The 24,011-nt window shown below is 39.9% G+C and overlaps 1 protein-coding gene across 1 annotated transcript in view; it reads right to left on the bottom strand.

Moving 5' to 3' along the window:
* The window catches only part of LOC145993730 (protein O-mannosyl-transferase TMTC1-like), a 647,925-nt gene that overhangs the window by 55,682 nt on the left and 568,232 nt on the right, over window positions 1–24,011 (bottom strand). Inside the window, exon 12 of the mRNA XM_083129469.1 lies at window positions 8,305–8,516. Coding sequence (XP_082985595.1) covers window positions 8,305–8,516 — 212 coding nt within the window. The remainder of the gene's footprint in view (window positions 1–8,304; window positions 8,517–24,011) is intronic.

Raw genomic sequence — 24,011 nt, 5'->3', positions numbered from 1 at the left:
AAATCACTTATTGAAATCACTTTCAATAAAATTACAGAATAATGTACACAAGAAATTTCTAGATATCAGAATCACTTTTTGTGAAAGTACCTAGTTGTATATTAATCTCGTAATCATTTAGTGGTGTTTATTATGGTCTAAGAAAGGAAATAAAGGGGAAAAATATATGTACTGATGGGGTGAAGCTCATACGAAAGTAACTGTAATATGTCATCTGAAAAAAGACTTAAATTTCCATTGATTTAAAATTAAATAATATTTATAATTAAAAATAGCACATTTTTTAAATACAGAGCATTCCCTGACATTCACTAGGAGACTCGGCGGCAAGCGGCCCGGCGTCAGAGCCTGTCTTTCCCGGCGAACGGGGTCTGCGACAGTCGGTAGAGTCTGCTATTAAAATTACAGTTTTCATATTGTGTACTACCCTTTACTACAGAAGGTGTTGAAAATGATGTCTCTCTGCTGCAACACATTCCTGGCATCTCCCAAGAAAATTGGCATTTGCACGTGCAAGTTCGTCTACTGTAATTCTCCCGATTTCTCGTACAATACTCTCTTTTAACTCACGGATGGTGTGCGGATTGTCTTTGTATACTTTATTTTTTAGATTTCTCCATAAATAAAAATCGCAGGCTGACAAATCGGGGGACCTAGAGGGTTTCTGAAAAACCCGTTTCTTGTGAGAGGCGGCGGATATATTTCCGAGAAGACTGTTCTAACCTTTGTCCTATCTCATCGAGTTTTTCCTCAGTACGTACACATGGGTTTTTCTTTCCACTTTTATTCAGAACTGACCCTGTTACTCTAAACTTTTTTAGAGGTTTAATATAGTGGTCCTATGTGGAACGGGAACGCCAGGAAATTTCGTTGCAAAACGTCGTCGCACTTTTCCACAATTTCTCTTTCCGAAGTAACACTCGACTAGATAAATCCTTTGTTGGAATGTAAACTTTTGTGGTGCCATATTAAGCCACAATCTTCAACACACGGACGCGACACAACACAACTTCCGAGGGAGGATTATACTGGCGTCAGTCTGCAACGTCAACAGAAAGGGAAAGAGAGCGAAGGCAGGGAGAGCGAAAAAAAACAGACTGTAGCGTGCGACTGTCGCGGACCTGTTCACCGGGTAAGACAAGCTCTGACGCCGGATCGCTTGCCGCTGAGTCTCGTAGCGAATGTCACGGAATGATCTGTAGAATAATATACAAAATACTAATCATGTTAAACCGTAAAAAGCGTCATTTTCATTAAACTGTAAATAAATATCGTAGCTGATATTTGGCTAACTATCATGAAAAACAATAAAATTCGGCTACAAAGACTGTAAAAATTATTTTAAGTTAACATTATAAAGTATATCCAGAATTTATTATTTTCACTGTAAGAAAAGTTACTGAAATTATAATAGTTTCACTAACACACTCAACAAACATTTTCATATTAGGTCATTATGTTTAGTTCCAGAAACAGAAAAAAAATCATATTTACACGTAATTTGTTATTTGCTTTTATCGAACTGTTCAAATATTTTACAGGGCCGTTTATCAGAAATAAACCTTTCTAATTAAAAAATAGGTCTATGTGTACGGTGACAAAAAAGATCTATTTAAATAACAAATATCAAAAATTATAAATAAAAATCATTATTTTTATCCATCCAGCTGTTAAGAGGGGCGGGGGACGGGTAAGTAGGTATTCGTATTTTCTTCTTTTGAATACATAAATGTCAAAGAAAGATATGATGTAATATGTAAAAATTCAGAGATTTGTATAATTATTTATATTTATTTATTTTTATATTTATTTATTTTTATATTTATTTATATTTATATTTATATTATTGTATAATTATTAATGCAAGTGCAGCCACAACCAGCCATTCTAAGTAATTACATAAATTTCCTGGAAGAATCTGACTGTACTTGAGGGACCCAAATGTGTTTCTTGCGGACGTGTACATTACGACTTTGTTACTCCACTGCGTCAAATATTTAATATTACAAGAACATTAAGACGTAACAACAAAATGAGATTCACAATTATTATTATCATCCAAGTCCTAAAATTTAAACTTAACTGGTACAATTAATGTGCAAGAAAGTCAAAATTGATAATTAAAAAAGTCAAATTAGTTGTACCAATTGATTACACCAAAGATTTCACACTTATGGGGCAAATTACTATAGCTTTAAGATTTGTTGATGTTGAAAAAGATTGTGTCGAAGAGCTTGTAGGTAGGTATTTTGGACCCTAGACAGGATTGTGGTTTAGCGCCCTCCTTCCCCTTGCTCTATCAGGCACCGACATTTTATGTGCGTACTTCGATATTTTCTACTTAAGCCATGGTTTGTGACATTTACATACTACAAACTTTGAAATGAGGAAACAAAGAAAACGACTCATTAAAAAATATATGTTATATTTAAAGATTCTTAGTTTGTATTTCTGATTTTTTTAAAAAAACGTTTAGCACATTTAAGGATATTTCAGTTGTCTTACTGCCTGAAGAACATCTTAGAAACGTACTATTACTACTACTTTAGTTAATGAAAATTCCAGCAGCGTATTACTGTAGCTCTGCCAAGTGTAAATATAATTTTCGTCAGAAATGTATTATTATTATAGGGTATTATATAAATATGATAATTTGCTGACGTTTCCTTGATGACTGTGTATCGATTCACATTGATATTTCAAACTTAAAGAACGGATGGGGCCCATGGCTTCGTGATATGTTGCTATGCCACTGTAAGATTTTGTAACTTCTCAAATTAATTTCATTATTATGTCAAACCAACTACCACATATTTCCCAAATTTGTTTCGAAGGTCTTGAAATAGGTTTGTCTGTCTTGTTCATTTTATGTCACTTTTCTTGTCTTGAAATCGTAAATCTTCTCTCGGATTCATTTTTACGTAGTTTGTTTGTTGAAATTTGTAAATAGCACATTATATTTTGCATCGTATTATCAGTGGCGGCGATTAGATTCCAAAACCGGGGGGGGGGGCAAGGTGCCAAAACTGGGGTGGGGGCAAAGACAGTATATTTCACTTTGCAGATAAGGTTTAGAATAGTGTTGGGTCAAAATTGGGGAAAAGTGGGGTGGGCAACTGCCCCCCTTGCCTCCCCTAATCGCCGGAACTGCAAATTACTATCAATGCTGTCTGTAGAACTAGATAACTAGCAACAACATGAGCAAACGACGATTTGTTGAAAGAGATGACAATATTAAAAAAATATATATAATGCAAATTCTGATTTCATGTTCCATTTTATGGACCATCGTGCCTTAGTGTTAAGGGGGGGGGGGATCTTGAGCAACTAATTTTGATATTGAATTGGCAAAATTACACCAAAGAGAAAATCTGTTTCATTGATTCATATATTTGGTCAATTTATGCACAATACGGCTAATCGGAACTGGACCTATAGTTTAAAGTGGGATCCGAACCACCATGTGAATCCACCGGGTATCGAACCCGGAACCCCAAGATTACAAGGCGACGACACTGCAACTGCGCCATAGGGGAGCACCTCCCAAAAAGTATAATTAGAACAACCACCAAAAGTCACAAAGTTCCAAAATATTTACGATGGCACTTTTTGCGAAACTTGGTTCGTACTCCTTTACAGGTGTCAGCAGTGGTGGGGCTGAGATGATGCAGCTCCCCCACTTTTTGACACTTTTGCACCACGCTAACTTCAGGTACCAAGGGAAATTAAACTGTCCTTCCCCCCCCCCACCTTGGCCCCCTAGTTTTGGAACACAATCGCCGCCACTGGGTGTGAGTGAGTGATACAAATGTTTTATACCAAGGAATAAATGTATGCAATTTCAAATTGATAAAAGTGATGAACATTTTAAGTGCTCCTTAACCAGTTTAGAATCTAAAAGTTGCCAACGGTGACTACGTGACTTATGTATCTCGAGACGATGCAAAACCGGAATGAACGTTCGCTGAAGATAAGCAAGCCTTGTCTTGCAAGGCCTTCCAGTTAGTTCACCCGTGGGCTTTCGATGTTTGACGGGTCAAAACTCAGGTCTACAGTTTTACTTGCCCGCTCGCCAGCCAGACGGGCCTAGTAAGCGATTCTGCCCGATGTGCAGCGCTCTGGCTTCCATTTGCAGCAGCGCGTACTGCTTTGCTCCAGCATTTCGGTTTCTCCCCTTCTCTTCCTGTATGCGTGGATAACAAATTTGGAAAGCGTGCATATTACACATGCATAAATATGGCACATATTAATTATATATTTCAAAATCTAAAACGGAAGAATTGTGGATCCGGCTTCTGTCGAGAAGTGGTTACTACAGCGCGCTTCTACGGCAGAGGTCACGAGTTAGACGGCCTGAGCATAAGTGTTCTTTGTTATCTTCTCTCAATCCCATCATATCATTACTTATTCTCATCTTCGCGATTAGCTAAACATGTCAGAAAAACGAACTAAAACTAGTCAAATCGACCATCCAACCATCCAGCAAGAATGGTGGATTATCTAGGCATTTTTAGTTTTGAAACCACATACGTCATATTTTATGCCAAATTAGCATTATTTCTGAATTTCGAGGGGTTGAGAATGTTTTCAGAGCATGTCACTGCGCACATCAACACTTTTTTGCAGTAAGATAAGACAAAATTCCCAGTGCATATAGCACCAAGCTATGAAGGCACATTTAGAACATATGGAGATAGAGTCACACAAATTCTCGATCTCGGTAATTTTGGAGGTGAGATGATCAGCACCACGCTCCAGGACACTTTAAAATCCGGTTCTCTCCAGGTACGCATTGATTTGAGGCTGAGTGAGCCGCCGATCTGTTTCATTTGGGAACAGAGCCGGAAAAATTCAGGCCCTACATCACCCACCCTGGGGAATCGAACTTGCGTGACAGACGCCCTACTCGCTAGACCGCTGAAGCTCCTTACTTTTTTCTGTAATTACCTTCATTCGGTGTTATCGCGTTTGCGAAAATTTAGTACTTAAAATAGACTTCAAATTTGTCATATGCAACGTCGCTTGGTGATTGATGCAACTAAGCACGTCGTGAAAACAAATATCTTAATGTAATTTTTTCACAATCCGCGCGATATAATTTCTGTTCCTCTGGAGTCGAAAAAATTACATAATTTCCGCCGGGGAGATTTTTTATGGGAAACACGTCAACACGAGAGCAGGCGGCGGGAAAAGTCAGGGATCGCACTTAAAATTCCGCGCCGCCGTTAACGTTGTCCTGCAGACGAAAACCACCGCCAGCGGGGCTCATTCGAGTGTCTCGAAGCGGCGATGCAAATTCCTGCTTACAGGTGATGACGCCGAGATTTAACGAGTGTCGCAGCCATTACCGGGCTCCCAGAAGGGACTTTAGCGGCTCCCGTTTCACTTGCCCCCCACCCACCTGCCCCCGAACAACACGGTCTAATTAACGAACAGCGGACTCAAGCAGGAGCCCCACCCCTTATTTCTCTACCCTCCGTCGCCCCTTTTCGTCACCGGTGGAAGAGAATATTGTTTCTGAAATACGCTCTCGACTGGACGCAACTACTGTTCTTGCACGAGCGGGAATGGCAAGTTTTGAGAAATACAGCCGTGTTATTTTTTCTCCCTCTCTCTCGGCAGAATGAATTTTTCGCTTCAAGCATTCCTGGTTTGCTTTAAAGAGGAGCTTGCCTTGCTTTAGAAAGTTAAAGTGAACACTCATACGTTGGGATTAAAACTTAATTGATTTTTGGGTACATGTTTCAATACAGGATGCTTTTTTTAACATGATCTATTCGAATGCGTATTTTGTGCTTTCTGTCGATCGGATTATGTTTTCCTGGATTTTTCCTTTAATCGTTAATAGATTCAGAAATTGAAAAAGAAGGTATCCTGTCACTTATGCAACTCAAATAACTGAAGAGTAAACTTGGATGCGGAAACTTAGGCGTTTTGTCCAAAAATAAAGATATAGATAAAAGTAAGAACATATGAAAGGAAATAATGCATCCTGTAGCTAATGCAACCCAAATAACTGCGTAGTAAATTTGGTTGCGGCCAGCTAGGCGTTTTATACTAATACTATAAAGCTATAGTATAGTATAAACTGAAGATTTAAACTACGTGGGTCAATCAAATATAAACGGGAATTTATTTCTTATTGCAGGGAAAGTGTGGTGGAGTCCTGTGGCCTTGAGGTGATGATAGTGGGTGTATCTGGAGTCTGTTCCTTCCCTGGAGTCCTTGTCAACATTTTACATCAGTCAGTAGCACGATGAGTGAGCAGGAGGTACACCCGTCCATTGCGCAGCGCATCATTATCAAATTTCTTACAAACGAAGGGGTAAAACCAAGTGAAATTTTGACCAGACTTAGAGCACAGTTTGGTGAGTCCACCCTTTCAAAGACCCGTGTGTACGAGTGGCACAACATTTTTTGGGAGGACGGGAAACTATGAAAAATGATAGACATCAACGGCGGCCAAGGAAAAGCATCACTCACGAAAACATTCAGGATGTTCAGGACTTGATTGAAGGTGACCGTCGCTTGGCAGTCAGTGAAATTTCATCTGGAGTAGACATAAGTTATGGTAGAGCTAACACGATCATTCATGAGAACTTGGGATACAGAAAAATCGCTTCGAGGTGGGTCCCACGCCTCCTCGCTGAGGAACAGAAAAAGGTTCGACTGGAAATCTCTTAAAGGCTCCTTGTTCGTTATGAGATAGAAGGGGATGAATTTTTACCTCTTGTCACCTGTGATGAAACTTGGGTCCACCTCTACACACCAGAGTGAAAACAGGCCAGCAAGGAGTGGCGGAAAAAAGAAGAGGCTGAGCCAGTCAAGGCCAAAAGCCATGCATCAGCTGGGAAGATTCTTGCCACAGTTTTTAGGAATTACCGAGGTGTCATTTTTATTGATTATCTTCATGAAAGAAGAACAGTAAATGCTGCTTACTATTGTCAACTCATGGAAAGTGTTAAGGCTGCTTATCAGACCAAACGACGTGGTACACCCATCAGAAGTGTTCTGCTTCTTCATGACAACGCCAGACCTCACACAGCTGGTGCAACACGTAACAAACTGGACGAAATTCGTTGGACACCACTTGAACATCCTTCATACAGTCCAGACTTATCAACTTGTGATTATCACTTGTTTAGACCCCTGAAAGAAGCACTCGGAGGTAAGCGTTTTCAGGATGTTGCAGAAGTGGAAGAGTTCGTGTGCAACTGGCTGCACACACGCCCGAGAACTTTCTGGGACAAAGGGATTGCCAAACTCCATATCCGCTGGCAAAAGTGCATTTCAGTTCAAGGGAGCTATGTAGAAAAGTAATTACTTTGTTGTTGTATTTGCATTTTGTTTCAATAAATTATGAAAAATAAATTCTCGTTTATATTTGATTCACCCTAGTATTTGTTAAAAACAGTTATTCCCGAATTAGTTGCAATGTGTTACCACATACGTGTATATCTTTATCTGTGGTGTTAGTCTTGTATCAGTCGAGGTAGAAAGTATCTTTTCTAGGTACGAGGCGTTTCTGGCGGGCAGTAGGTTACCACTTATACAAATTGCACAAAGAAATATTTGTACACTCACGGACACTTCTGGTTTCTACTTATATCATTGAAAGTCAATATCGTAGTTACAATAAAGGGATTATCAGTAAATTATGTGAAATATAGCATTTGATTTCGATATTTGGAATACAAAAAATAGCTCCACATAATTCTAAGCTTCTTCCTTTTCTGGTTTCCCTCATGTTCGTTTACGTTCACACCAAGAAGAAAGTTACGTAAGAAAACATATTTTTATAACTTGGTATATTTATGGAAATCATAAGTGCATATTTCTGTAACTTTAGGGTCATAAAAATCCTAGTCCTGCTAATCAACATCCATTCTCATTACTGATTTGATATAAATAGCTGATAAAGTATATAAAATAAGAGATACCAATGGAAATATTTATACATATATATCGTATATATGTTGTTTGCCTCCCCCATGGTGCACTGGTAACGTTATGGACTTGTAATGAAGGGGGCTCGGGTTGAATGTACATAGTGGTTCATATCCCACTTTAAACTGTAAGTCCAGTTCCACATTTTCTGTGCATAAATTGGACTTAGACACTCAGAAAACTAAAACAAGATAAACTCAATATGTACTTATAGCAACCCAGTGCTATTTATACACGTAAATTTCTACATGCTTGTGCGCCATGGAGATGAAAGGGTTGCGGGTGAATGTGGGTTGGCAGCATCGGCTAATACTCCCTCGGCCGAATTGGAATTCAGTGGAGGAGTGGGCGAATTACCTGATCTGTAGAGCCAGCTCCCGTACTCTGCCAGGTTGTCGGGATTTTCGGGCTCCAGCACCGTGAGTCGCTTAAGCAGCTTGCCGACCGCCTTCTCCCTTCCGAGCGACGTGTACAGCTTCACCAGGAGCAGGTAGGCCGGGGCGTACGACGTATCCAGCAGGATGCATCTGTTCAGCATTCGCACGGCGTCCTCCGTTCTGTTCACCTTCCTGAATCATCAAAGGAAACGGAAAAAAATACATGAGCAGTGTTGCCAAATCAAGTTTAATAACGCAAACAACCAAATATACAAGGGATAGTTAAATGAAAGCGTGAACTACATATACAGTAGTGGCATTAATTCTGGACACTTTTAGTAAAATGTTAATTTTTTAAAAATCTCGAATGTAGAAACTAATTTCTGTATAGAAATATTAAACAAGTTTAAAATGACATCGTTCAGTAACTTCAATAATTGCATCTGAGTGCAGCATTGTAGTCTGTTATTGTTATTTTAAACCAACAGAACGCTTGTGTGCGATTGTTGTATAGTAGGTCAACTGGGAGCATCATTGTTGTACATTGTTCAGTAGCTTCAAGAATTTCGTCTTACTGCAGCATTGTTCTCTGATTATTGGTATTTTCTGTATTGTACTGTGGGTTAAGTGTGAGCTTCATTGTTTGCAGCAGTTGGAAGTTGACCTACTATACAACAATCGCACATCGCACACAAGCGTTCTGTTGGTTGAAAATAACAATTATAATCAGACTACAATGCTGCACTCTGATGCAATTATTGAAGTTACTGAACGATGTCATTTAAACTTGTTTAATATTTCTATACAGAATATAGTTTCTACATTCGAGATTTTTTAAAAGAAGTGTCCAGAATTAATGCCACTACTGTACTTTCAATTTTAAGTTAGTGCCTGTATACCTTAAGAAGATGAATTCTTTGGTGCCAACGTGAAGTTACTTATGAGCCTCTGCAAAGGCCATTCCACCCATCTGCCTGCGAACTGAGGCCATGTCGAACTTTCTTCTCCATTAGTAAACTTGCTGGTGTGGTAAGCATGCACAGGGATATTGAATTTTCATTTGCCGATACATTTCTGTACGTTTCAGGCTGACAGAGGTCAAGAAATCAATCCTCTATACTGGTGCAAGAATGCACAGGAGGCGCCATTTTTAAAATAACAGAAATCATGTTTTGAAGCTCACTTTAGTAGTGTTGCAGCCTTGAGGTCGTTTTGTAAATAACCGTTGATATCTAATGTAAATTTGAGCTGTACACAGTCTGACCTACAGTTTTTGTTGGACTTTTAAGGAGGTTTGCCTTTGACTCCTGTAACATTTCTGTTTGTAGAGAAGTGTAAGAGTTAAAGAGCATCACAAGTGTTATGGAAGCTACGAATTTGAAGCGATTATCATATCCTCAAGAAATTTACCAAAGCATATCATTTTCCTAGTCATTTTATTAAAAGGGGTTTAGATATGGACATGAAACTTAAAAAAGTAATTAAAATCATTTGTGGGAGGGGAATTTTACTCTTGTTTCCAGAATTACTATGTCCGGTCATTTTGATCTTCGTGACTGCTTATTAAAATTTTGATATTCTCTGCATATTTTCCTACAGTCCCAATTATCTATCTGTGCATAAAACGAACTTCAAACAAAATTTTTGTTCTACCGAGGTTAAAAGGAACGCCTCTATCTAATTTATTTTCTTCCCGTTTTTGCATTAATCATAATTTCAAGTTGTATACTTGACTAAACATAAGAAACCGTCTTCGTTCATCTGAAGAATCGCCTTAGAACGAAATAAATATAGCAGTTTTATTATAGTTATAGAAAGCTATAGAAATGTACTAAATTTGCTAAACCTTCGGGTTTAGGAATCCTAAAGAGTCAGTTGAATTCTTCCATATAACCATAAGGAAAGCAAGGAAAACGCAAATGAAATATTTCCTTGCAAACATGTCTAAATATTTTCTGCGTAAAATCGTAAAATGTTTACTCACTGGCAACCCTGCACGGGCAAAAGTCGAAGAAGAGAAATTGAGCAAAAGAAGAAAAGGTTGTGAACGACCTGAAAATTGATTTTGGGAGAGTGGGGGACAAGCGGGGAGGGAGCTCTAGGGAGAAGCGACTGAATCAGAAGACAAAACCTAATTACAATCCGTTAAATTTTCTTCTGAAAACTTTGGATATATTTTTTTGTTGGAAAAAAGGAGAAAAGTAAACACGGAAATTTCCCCTCCGAACCGAGGAGTCCCCTTGACGTGCCCGGCCATCTGTAATTTGTTTCCTGCGCACCGTTTCGCGAACCATCGGAGGGGAAAGTAAAATAACGTGACACTCGTTGCCAATTAAACAAAAGAAACACGACGTTTGAGCACGAAGTTATCCGCGGAGTAGGGGAATAATATCCGGATGAAATTTCAATGTTCGGTACCCGTCAAAGCGGGGCCACTTTCGAAAATCTTCAGTGGCAGCGAGAATTAATGTAATGGCGATGACAGTGCTTGTGACGTCAGTTAGTGTCTGAAGATGGAAATACAAATCGGATGAGAAGGCCGGTTTTCCCTGATTGCAAGGGAAATTTTCCTGAGAATATCATCACATCTTTCCGGTACACTGCTCTTCAATGGTTATTAAAGATTTCTGCAATTCCTTAACGTTCATGTTTCTTTCGTCGCACTTAATGCTATTATATCCAAGTTTAACGGTCCGGACTTAATGCTTCAGACCATTCCGTAGATATCGTGCTGTGCAATGGGAGTTTTTACTTTCTAGATCATTTCGATTTCTTGAACCTAAAAATGTACAGTCGCCAGCAATAAAAATTGGGCGCTATATCCTGAAATACTCGCTTTTATGCAATGCGTTTTACATGGTTTATCTAAATTCCCATTACAGACTTTGAGGGCTTGTAAGTCGGGACCAAAACGTTGAAGTTTTGCATAGGAACTCATGTCCGGAAATGCACCGTTTCCCCGCTACAAGCAAAACACCACCACAACACACGTTGAACACTCCCACTTCTGCTGCTTGCTGTACGTTGTTTTTGCATAGCTTACAAGAAGGGTTCGATATGGCGAATATTGACTTCAATACAAACACCTTACATACGTATCATGTTCTGGTACACACGATCACCAAACCTGCTAGTCCTACATCCGCCCCTGCCATAACCAGCAGGTCTTCCTCTGATTACGCCGAAGTCTCGTAAATCAGGCTTTTCATGTGGCCCTACAGGAAATAATCCAGCGGAGTCAAGTCCAGCGAACGTGCAGGCCAACTTACGTATACCCTGGTCATTGGCGCCGAAAACGCGGGAAAGTACAACGTGTTTTGTGGTGGTGTTTTGCTTGTAGCGCGGAAACGGTATGTTTTCGAACACGAGTTCCTATGCAAAACCTAACCGTTTTGGTCCCCTCTAAAAGTCCTCAAAGTCTGTAATGGGAATTTAGATACAGCCTGTATTGCGTAACTCTTCGGCGATAAGTGAATTTAAATAGCAAGTTTTCAATGACAACTACTATCACCGCCGTATATTTAGGCAACACACATAACGCCTAGAAGGGAAGCCAGTATTTCTGGATGTAGATATCCCAGTTTTATTGCCAGTGACTGTATATACATTATTGAGATATTAGAGCTCCATCCTTGCCTTTTGCAATCAACTTGCAGCTCCAACATTGTCGGTGTTGACCAGCATCGACGGGGCAATTGTGGATATATTAAAAGTACGTAGGTCTGGATTGATTTGCTTTATTTTACTTCGCTTCTTGTGCCACTTTTGGCTAATTTGGCAAGATGCGGACGAGTGATGATATGATGAAATTGATGAATGGACACTCATACATCCATACCCAGGCCAGGATTCGAACTCGAGACCCCTGGCGTCGTAGCGCGGTGTGCGCCCCACTGGGGGCGGCTACGTAGTCTGGACAGCCAGACAGTAGCAACAATGGGATTCGATGCGGTGACCATGCGACAGCCAGCAAAAAGCTGCTTTGGACTTTGCTATCGAGTGGCTGTTGTGCGTTAAAGTTTGGTTTTGGTAGGACATGAAACTATTTCTACCTGGTTTGGTCATGAACCTATTATCATAACTGTCTTGCATGTACGCAGAGGTAACTTTTTGCACAAACATAGGTACTTCATTAGGAATTCATAATAATAACGAATTAATGCCAAACTTACAAACCATTTCTAAGATTTCTGAACTTACAATTTCGTAATTAACAACCTTAGAAACAATTGAATGGTTGACTGATATTATGCACACTTAACAATCACTTGGATCTATATTGCAGTGGTCGGCTTTCTATCGCGCCACTAAAGCACCTTGGTTCGAGTTTCGGCGTTGGGATGAATGTTTCTTGGAGAGTGTCCATTCAGTGTCATTAATTTCATCTCATCACCCATGGTCATCGTCGCGATTAGCCAAAGTTGCGGAAATGCGACTCTAAATAACAAAATTTAAAAAGAGACTTCAAAATGAAAACATAATTTATTGATGAATTGGCCACAGTTGCAAGTATTATGTATATATATTCTTACATCATCTAATTCAAGGTCCGAATAGACAGGAGAAAGAAAAAGACAAGTCCAGTGATCTCATAAGTGTCAATCTATAGCCCTGAATGATCTTCATAAGCAAATTTCTGGTTCGACATTATAGACCATCATTCTCTTTATTTCAGGTTACAATATGTAGGTTAGTCAATAAATAGGTGTTCCTATTTTCGTTACAATATTCTCTAGAGAACGCTAGAGTTATTTGCATATCTCCACTAAGGCACGAGGATTCTTTGATTTTATATAGTTACACTACCGGCCCCCGTGGCAGAATGGTTATCACAGTGCGCGACGTCGCCAGGGGTCCCTGGTTCTAATTCTGGCCTGCGCATGTGATCTTTTGAGTGTTTCTTCATCAATTTTATCATGTATTCACTCATCTTCATCTTTGCTCCCATCTTATCAATTAGCCAAAGGTGGCAGAAAAGCGAAGTAAAATAAACCAAATCCATTAATAAATAGCTTAGTTACATCTCTTATAAATAATTTCTTAGGTATTGTTAAACGATCGATAATTTTTTTTAAATAATATATAAAACGTAAAAGTAGTTATGTATGCAATAAAGCAGAAAACTAGTAAAGATTTTACAACGACGAAAGTACCACAGATTAATATACAGATATGTCAGTGTCGGGTAGAATGTGTGTATTAGTCGGAACGACTAGGGCGACACACGTTCCTGCGTTCGGACTGAAATTGCTGCCAATTGGCGCCTACTTTTATAAACTAATAAACAGAAAAGTAAAGGTTGTTGGGAAGAATGTAACATGCCCGTTAGTGCGTGATAACTATAGGCGCCAGCGATTCCAACGTAACACGTTTACATGGATATGAGTTGAGAGCTGGCGTGCAAAGACAACTAATGAATATTGGAGGACATCTAGGAAGTTCTGTATCTCGTAGAGTCTACCTTTGGACATATAAATGGAGGACACGGCGCATGATTTTTAGTTTGAGTACTTTTCCAACTGTTTAAGAGCAATCAAACTTCCATTGGCCTTTGTCTGCGCAGGCGCCTCCTGGCTCTACAATGTTGAAAGTCTTCTTTAGTCAAACTCGCAGAGAGAAAAACTTGACTCCAGTCGGTGTTTACGAGCAAATAAATAGCCGAATTAATCCCGAAACTAGGTTCTTCCCCTTTCCAGTCTCGCACAGTTCAATTCGATTTATTATCCGATTTTCGAACTTCGGAGAGAAGTTGGGGGAGAGGAAGGATTCCATCCATTCCGACAATGAGAGTCAGGGAGAGAATTGCTGGTGGCTTGAGAAGAAACCGTCCAGAATCGTCGAAATAAACTATTTAGAATGTCTTATCATGTTTTCATTCGTTATTTGTTCATATTCTTGGCTTCGACAAAAAGCGATGCGACTCTTTGCTTGGTTCTTGGAGTCGAAAACTTGCCGGTCTTCTTTTCTGAAAGATAATTTCCATTTGCATCCTGTCGCCATTACATCCCAATTTCCATCCTTACGGAACTTTTGCTTCACGTCCAAGCATCCTGAATTACGGCCAAACAGTCGAAACTATCTGTGCCCTCAAACCGAGTTCCTTTTTTGGCATGTGGATGCAATCTGAAATTCCTTGTGTGCAGTGTAGCAAACTCGTTATATTTTCCACTGCAAATGGTGTCCCAAACTTAACCAATATTAATATCTTTTTTCCATCATTACCTTGCGTTTGTTACAAAATATGAACAAAAATGTATTTATTCATACACTGCCTTATCTTCTTTATTATTTGATACATCAGTTATATGTACCGTTCGACTTCTAAATATTTCAGGAATTGTATAGGTTAGTGAAATGTTAATAAATACTTTTCTCATGCTGATTTTGTAATGGCGGATAATTACACGATGAATAATACACAGAAATACATTCACAAAAATGTTATATGAGCAGGACAGAATAAAATAAAATAAAATAAAATAATATTTTTGCCAATGCTGTGTGACATCTTCGATTTCCATTCACCTTCGCAATTCTGGCAGTGTCTGTCGAAGTTGAGGAACGTAAACATTTTCTCTGATGAAACCCGACAGGACGAAAACGCACGCGGAGCCCCAAGACATGCTTGAGAAAATTTGGCGAGAGTGGAAGTACCACTTCGACACCTGTCCTGCCGCAGATGGGGTGCACATGAAATGAATTTATTTTGGCCACCCCGATGGCGCAATGGTATCGTCGTCGGCTTGTAATGAAGGGGTCCCGGGTTCGATACCCGGTGGAGGGGCATAGTGGTTCGAATCTTACTTTAAACTGTATGTCCAGTCTCGATTAGCCTTACTGTGCATAAAGCGGACTTCAAACACCAAATCAATCAACCAATCAATGAAATGCATTTGGGGTCTGTGTGAAATGGCAAATATTCCTCTTTCGAAGGTTTATAGTATTTTTATCTATGTTCAATATTCTTGAAGATATGGCCTTACAAAATTGACCAATAATTTCTGAACACCGTGAACAATATAATACACACACGAACACGATCATGGTAACATAAAAATATTAGGAAAGTTACCGTGAGTTTACACAATAACTTAATTCTTTCAGGCTACCACAACATTAGTAAAATCCAATTGATTTTATTATTCGATTAATTTGGTTATTTTGAATGGTTTTCTTCTGCTCTCGTCTAATCGCGATGATATGATGAAATACAGAATGGGAAAAAAACAGCTGATTTTTAAAATAATATAACGGAATCAATGAAAAGAGTTTGTCTTCGTTCATGTACTAGTCTTACATCCATATGTATGCCATTATTAGTATTAAAAAATGATTTACACCAATGTTAAGTGCGGAAAATAACATCTTGCAAATGGCGCCCATTTCAAGGTTCCAACAATGAAAGCGCTGTGCGTTGCTGTTGACTGAAATGGTAGCTAGTGAGGGGTAGAAGCCCCACGAGATCCTACCACGCGATGCGACGCAATATCAAAACAAAACTTGGCAGGTTTTGTCTTCAACAGAAATGAGAAATTCCAGCGACCGAAAAAATGGGCGCCACTTGCAAGAGGTTATTTTGCGCACTTAATGTTGGTGTAAATCATATGTTTTTGTTTTTCAATAATAATGGCATGCATATAGCTGTTACTGTGTTATATGATTTAAAAAATCATAAGGTCTTTCTGCCTCACCATGTAGACAATAGGACACTCATAAAGAACACCTATTCTAAGGTCGTGATTCGAACCCGCTACCTCTGGTGTCGTAGTGAGATGTCCTAACCACTTCGCCACAGAGATCGGCGGTAAAATTAATTGTAGTGGTGGTGTGATTACCTTAAGCTATGTCTCGTCACAGATCTCTGATTACGTCATTTACACATGCCACAACAGTACGACCGTTACACTAGCAACAGTACCTGTGATGTGTTTCATTAAGAAGCAAGAGAATTCTCCCCGCGGGGATCCGAGAAAGGAAGAAAACACAGCACGTTAACATCTGGCAGCGACAGTGGTTTTTTGCCAGCCGGATGTGGTAGCACTGGATCCTGCAGAGGAAGAGAAATATTCCCGCAGGCGTTATCACACAGAGAACCTCTCCTAATGTCGGATCATAATTCCACAAAAGCAAAGGTTTCATCTCCGGATCGCTATTGATCTCAATGGAAACAAATGGATCGGCGGTCTTAAGGCTTCCCTAAGTCAACTTCGAATCTCACGTCAGACATTTTTCGAATTATGTTCCTTCCTCCTCAAAGGACGGGAACCCATCTTTCTTCGGCTCCTGCCCCCCTTTCTCCCCCGCAGCACGCGCTCCGCCGATGGAAAGGAAACGCAAATATTCCTCGGCGCGTTATCATGGATGGATGAAATATAATATCCGGTTCTTGACAAAGAGACGCTGAGTGAAATGAAAGGAGACGTTTGATGCCGTGTGTTTGAACGTCTCTGCTTAAATGATTTGGTACTGATTTCAAATAAATTAACTTTTGCGTACAATGGTTGGTATAAATGGCTTTCTATGTTTTGAAGGCCGCGTTCCGGAAGCAGCTGGCTCGCATTGTCAAAGACACTTCTTCACCGAAGTTATTTCTCGGTTTTTCTCAGCTGCTCCAGATAAATTATGGAAAAATACCTACACAGAAATACCGGACCGCATTCTACAAGCCTGTTAACAATCTCCGTAGAGGAGTGGTTATCATAGCGCGAGACAGCAGGAGTCCGGGTTTGAATCGCACCCTGAGTGTGTGTGTCACTTTATCAATTTCATCATATCTTCATCGTCGTGATTAGCCAAAAAGTGGTAGAAAAGGAACGCAAAATAGTAATCAAATCCAAGACTCGGTACTGATCTCTGTGACGGAGTGATTATCACAGCGTGCTACGATGCCAGTGGTCCCGCATTCGAATCCCTCCCTGGGCATTGGTGTTTCATGGAGTGTCCCTTCAACCATTGCATCACATAACTAATTCCCATCGTCGCCTTTATCCAAAAGTGGCGGAAAATCAACGCTATATTGGATACTAAAATAACTATAAAATTGATATTTGCACTTTTGTTAATATGAGCTTGTTTATTGCCCCTTTAGGATAATCGCGACGACGAAGATGAAGAGATGAGATTAATGAAAAGTCCCTCAGGAAGGATGACTAATGCCAGGCTGGGATCAAACCTGGAGCAGTGAATTACTACTTTTTGAATCGAACGCTGAACAACCTGTGACACAGAAACGGCTGTGTCCACTTGTAAAGAAAAACTATTTAGCTTCAACGAAAAGTCTTCTCGTATTTCTCTGAAATCTCTTTCTGGAGACATCTTAAAGAAGGTAACAAAGCACTGAAATTTCACAACATTTCTGTGAGTTCTAGATTCGATACGTAACATAGGTAGAGACAGAGAGAGCGAGAAAAGGCAGAAAAAATGAGACTTCAGATTGTTTCACAGGAGCGGCCATAACACGTAACGACGTCAGCGCAGTGCGATGACAACAAGTGCGACAAACATTAATGTCAGGTGGGAATTTATCGCGTGTAAGATTAAAGTCTTCGAGTGGAAGGAAAGCAACGGCGCAACTTCGAAAGAACGGAACATTTGGAAAAGAGACTGTGGAAAGAGAAGTGCAACTTGAAAGTGGCATTTTCCCCCACCTCTGCTAGACGCGGAAAGCGACTCTATTTTCCCAGTCCCAGAGAAGACGCCTGCGAGGTGGGGGAGGCAGGTGACGCGGAAGGTATCCAGGTCAAACAAAGAAAAAAACTTGATAAATAAGTGCTCTTTTAGCCCAAGTGTATATATTTAGGGAATTTTAAATCATGCTACGTCCCAAGATAGGAGGCTCCTCCACCCTAAATTACCTCAACACTACTTTTTTCTGCCAATCGCACTAACCAGTCCCTGAGTTTCGTATTGCGAATCTTGTTCTACACTATGTACCTCAACCGCGTATCGAATCTGGGACTTCTTGATTACAAGGCGACGAAGTTACAACTACGCCAACGGGGAGGCTCATGTTAAACTTTATTTCTAGATAGGATCTAGAGTGTATAGGGCGAGAGAGAGAGAGAGAGAGAGAGAGAGAGAGAGAGAGAGAGAGAGAGAGAGAGAGAGAGAGAGAGAGAGAGAACAGCGAAACAGAGCTCTCACTTTCAATAGAGAGAGAAATAAACTAAAGAAGGGGAGAGAAAGAGAAACTTAGATAGAAATGAAGAAAGAGTGTGAGAGAGAAAGTAAGTTAGAAAGAGGAAAAAGTAATAGAGAGGGAGATAGGAAGAGAGAAAGAGAGAGAGAGAGAGAAATAGAGCTCTCTCTTTCCATAGTGATAGAGAGAGAGAGAAAGGAAATAAGAGAAAGATGCGGATAAAGCAAAAGGGAGAGAAAACAAAGAGGAAGAGAGACATAGAAATCTCTGTTTCAATAGGGATGGAGGAGCGAGAATGGGAGAGAGAGGGAGAGACATAGAAAAAGAAATACTATTTTCTCTTTCAATAGACAGAGAGAGAAAGAGACGGAGGGAGACGTCATCTGCTGTGTTTACAGTTTCACTGATCAAGATGATAATGTAACTGTTGATCATGATACTTGCTGTCACACCAGGCACGTGTGAGAAATGCAACATGAGTACGTAGCAAAATTGATATGTAACACATTCTCAGTGTGGTAAGAGTTTTGTTGGTATCATAGGCAGTCTTTTGCGAAGAAATGCGAAGCCTTGGTTGCTATTTTGGGGAAAATAATTCGTTGTAAGAGAATACATCAATAAATAATGTCATGAAGTTTGGAGACACACACTGCCTGACATCTTGTGCATTCCTCCAGACTTATAAGTATTGCAGTTTGCATACCTATCCTGGGTTCTAACACGTTCGTCGATCGCGACATTCCACACTATCTCCATCGTAATGGAACTTCATTTGCAATATTTTGTCAACGTTTTATAGATGTGGGTGAAACAATAAACTGTAGGTCCAGTCCAGATTAGCCCATCTGTGCAAAAGGTAGACGAAAAATAAACATAACCCAGGCAATGTGTAGTCTTGAATTGTGTGGTACAATCATGGACACTTCTGGCTTGTAATGGGTCCATGGGACGCTTACAACCCAGAAATATCCGTGACTGTACCTGGTATAACATTTAATCTGTATGTATTTTGCATTTGTAGTGCTGCAATTTGACGTCGCTTTTGTCATATTTAGACAAATCGCGACGATGGGGTGATGATAAAACATTCAACATTACATTATATCCTTATTTAGACCGGGACTCGACCTCGGGAGATCGAAAATCGAACACTTAATGCGTCCGGTTACTGAGCCGGAACTTTATAAACTGGGCGACGAGTCGACCACACAATTCCACCTGACGAGGACTGTCACAGAGAAAAGCTTCAATCAAATCGCACGGACACATTCATAAAAGCTCAGCGACCATTGAATGTGGCGCGTCGATCCAATACTCTCCAATCCACACCTCTCCGAGTGTGTTTAGGTTTTCCGTAAAGGAGTACTAAGGGGTGGGGAGGGGTCCTTTGTTTCCCTATAAAAACGCGCCCACCCGCGAAGCAGCGCGGCTTAATTTTATGAAATCAGCTCGTTGACGCCCGCACGGAATTTTCCACCGAAAGAAAAGGGTAAACAGTGTGGCTCCACGCTTCAAGGGTGTTTCATGACAGCCTGGGCTTATGGACCGAATCAAAATCCTGCAGGTGTGCGTGCAGATAAGCGTCCCGTACGGCTGAGTTTGTATTTGTATAAGCGAATGAGTTTCGACTGCTTGCTAAATCGATAATCTCCTGTGTGTGTGTGTGTCTTTCCCAGCTGTCTTTTTGCATGTCACTCTGTGCGGTTAAGCTATAAAAAGCGAAGCACAACCTTCCCCGCCTTTATTTTTCCAGCGTCTCGCGCAAATATTTATTCACGTGGACCTTCTTCGGAAATCATTCGAGTCCAAGCCTATGCTCGTATATAAATAAACATGCAGAACGGAGAGGCATGTTTAAGTAATATGACCGTACAAAGATTTTTTTGGATATGTGGAAACATCTTTTGTTATTTTTATCGACCTTCACGAATATGTATAGCACATAAAGTTATTTTCCGATATCCATGATGTAACCGTTGGACTGATACGGTTTTCAACACAAACTTAGTTCTGGCGCTCACCCAGCGTCGAATAACATGGGTATCTGGGGGAAACCCTGGGGGGTAAAGGCGGTCAGGGGCGTGATGATGATCACATCACCCCATTCACGACCGGATCAAGAAAGTGTGGGGCGTTACCCCCACACCCCCTATACGCCTTCATGGCGTAGTGCTATGCACAGGGGAGCACTTTACCTTTACCTTTACATTTAATTTTCAGCTCATTTAAAAGTACGGAAAAAATCATTAAGAATGGCTTTGTTACATTGTAATACATCAAGTGGTTCTCAAGCAATTGTAACGTGAAGTTGAGCGCAAACGGTGCATCCCCACTATACCTGTCGGCAGAGCCAAATGCAACAGCTCTGACGTACGTACAAACGTCTGGTTAATCAGTGTACTTTGTTAGGCCTTTGCTTTATTTGATAAATTTGTTAAATCAGTTTTTAAGAAAGAAAGAAATATGTATAAGGTGCAAAGTATAAAAGTTGAAAACTTAAAGATTTGTCATGACCAAACGCGAAGAGTTGATTGTTCCGATGTACTAAAGATTATGACGTAAATGAATAAACGCCAATAAAAAATTAGAAAGATGTTAATGTACTAACCTTTATGAATGTAATTCATGGCGGAATGTTTAAAATTTATAATTTTTTAATGTACAAATATTTGTTTACTCAGAAAGATTATCAGAACCTTTTAGATAATTTGTCAAAGCTTACTTATGTACAAACTACTCATTTTACTGTAACCCGAGTTGTTGGAACGTAACAACTTTTTTGGTAACGTCAAAAGTTCCACGTTGGCATTCTCAATTGTTGCCAACCATAATCAAAGCTTACTATCGCTAAGTAGCATTAATGTGGCATATATACGAATATTATCAGCTTTTCTTGTGTTATTTTTATTTCATGAGTTTGCAGGATTGTAAGAAAGAATCTGTTAAGCCGTTCCTCGCGCCTGAGGTAGCAGTTGAGGTCTTGCTATTAACGGTGAAGGATGTGCGCGGGTTCTGTCGTGATAAATAAGTTGCTTATTACTGCCTACAAGAGAGCAGGACACAGCAAATTATACTTTAACTTGTGCGTATGTACGCGTGCGATTCTTGATTAATGTTTTTGGACACTGTTATTATAACATATTTGATTTTATTTGACTTGATGTGCTGCTCGGTGGTTACCTTCCTGGTAGATTGGGGATCGCCTTAATCCCGATCCCTGGGTGAGAACTCGTGGTTCCATCTAACAGCCGGAGCAAGAAGCAGAGTGTTGCCAATTCGTGGCTCCATACCCTGGCGTTGCGATTGTGGTGGCACGTTGCACCTTCGGCCCAGTATTCCCAAGAAAGATCTTCAAAGGCAGGAAAAGATGGCAATATGATGGTTGGCTACTAAGAAAGGTATACGCAATACCTCCCTTCCTTTCGAAAACCGCGGGCACGCCACCGAGAGGAAGTGGGTGGATGAAGAGAAAAATGCGGATGCAGCTACCAGCTGTTAGAAGCAAGGCGTACTGCTTCGCTTTCTTTACCTTTATGAGCGGCCTTGCTCCACAGATTCCAGAAAGAGAGTAGTGACTTGGCTATTGTACAGAGTTTGCAAAGTAACAGAACTACACAAAGAATTAAATGGAAACTGAGGAAAAAGAAGCAGCCTTCATAGCAACGGTCCAAAACCCTGTAAGTCATCCCAGCGTAGGGTTCAAGCACATATGATCTCCTCTCGTCAAAAATTAGTGGCATAAATTTGGCTAAAATTAGTACAGAATTCTGGGGGCACCGTGGAGTAATTGGTTAAAGTACCGGATTTGTAGTAAAACCACATGTCTGTCGTAGGGTCGATTCTCATCACTGGCTGAAGAAGACGAGAGAAGAGAATTACACTCTTGAAGCGTAGTGTTAAAACAAGTATAGTTTAAAATACTAGACAACGGATAATTTCCAACTAACATTACATGCTAGAGTTTGCAACACTTGAGCAATGGAAGTTTCCTCCTTTCAAGACTACAACCAGAGAACATTAAATCGACCTGGAGGAACTATTGGAGCTTTGGTCTCGTCCTTCTGACCCTTTTCCACTCGTTCCTTGCAACAGCCTCAATCAAAATGAAATACTTTTGACTGGGAAAGATACGATGACGTCATTTACGAACTGGTAAACAAGTGTCTGCCCTGCGTCTCGCGACTTCTGGACCTCTCGGTATTGACCTTTTAATTGAAAACTTATGAGGAATTTTTAATTTCAGAAAAATCATATAGAAAGGAGTAACGAAAGTCAAATATTGACATACTTCCCTTTCTTTCTGCCCAGCGGAGGGGTTTGATGCAAATTTGCCGAACGACCACAGCGCCATGGGCGGAGAGTCTGCTTTCTAACTGACGAGAATCCCGTTCTCCGAAGCGTATGATTGTGCGTTGAATTAAAAGCAAACAAAACGAAAATGGAAAGGTTTGTGACCATGATTACGTTCCGCGGACTCTAAAGGGTTTGTGCATCTGTGCCATTATCCGGGACACTTAAATTTAAATAAAACTGATCCCAGTTTTCTTCTGCTTCGAGCTGTTTACACGGACACAGAAGGAACCTGTTTCACGCCCACAATAGGTTTGTTGGTTTTACTGGGATATGATATCGTAACACAAGATAGCTGTAATTAAATTACGATAGCGTAGTGTTTGGGTTCTCGTTGCTACGCTATACCTTTGTAGCATTTGCCAGACTTATCCAACCGTCTGTAATCAGTAATGTATGTAAGGATAAAGTAATTTAGTATAATTACTTTTTTACTATCAGGAATCTAAAAAATAGCAAAACATATTATTACATGTTTTATATAATTCTCTGTACATACGTATTTATGTGCACATTTTGCATTTCTTGGCTACATAAAAACCCAAGTTCTATCATAGCTAAGTGCCTTTATTTTATTTATTTATTTTATTTTATTTTATTTTATTTCAGAAATTGAACGCAACAGGTATATTACCCATTAATGGCGTTCATTATACAATACTTTGTGATAACATTATTGAAATATTGCACAGATGAATGTAGTATATAGACAGAAAACATTTAACAAACATATAAATCATAGGTTCTATCGTAATTTATGTAATTTTAGTATATTCCTTTTCAAAATTGCGGTCGGGCAAAATAAATCCACACTGTTTTCACTTTTGATGGTATCATTAAATGTTTTACACATATTCCAAATTGGGGATATTGTCAGAGCGTTGGTTCTATTACGACGGAGGCTGAAGAGTTGCCTTCTTGGTCGTAATTTGCTTGAGGGGACGTAGAAGTCGAGCTGCGACAGGGCGAAAGGAGCTTCAATGAGATTATTTAAAATTTTGTGGAGGAAAATGAGCTGATGCATGATGCGTCTGTTGTTGAGAGTTGTTAGGTTAAAATATCTGAGAAGGTTCTCACGGGATTCCATTTGAGGGTATGTACCATCTAGTTTGTACTTTAAGTGTCTTAAGAATTTACTTTGAATTTGTTCTATTTTGTTTATATCTTGTTGGGTTTGAGGGTGCCACACTATGCTTGCG

This window comes from Lepisma saccharinum, chromosome 10 (assembly GCF_977018435.1).
Source record: "Lepisma saccharinum chromosome 10, izLepSacc3.1, whole genome shotgun sequence".
In the NCBI taxonomy this organism is placed as follows: Eukaryota; Metazoa; Arthropoda; class Insecta; order Zygentoma; family Lepismatidae; genus Lepisma; species Lepisma saccharinum.
The sequence above is the reverse complement of the archived record's forward strand: the minus strand, read 5'-3'. Positions and strand labels throughout refer to the sequence as shown.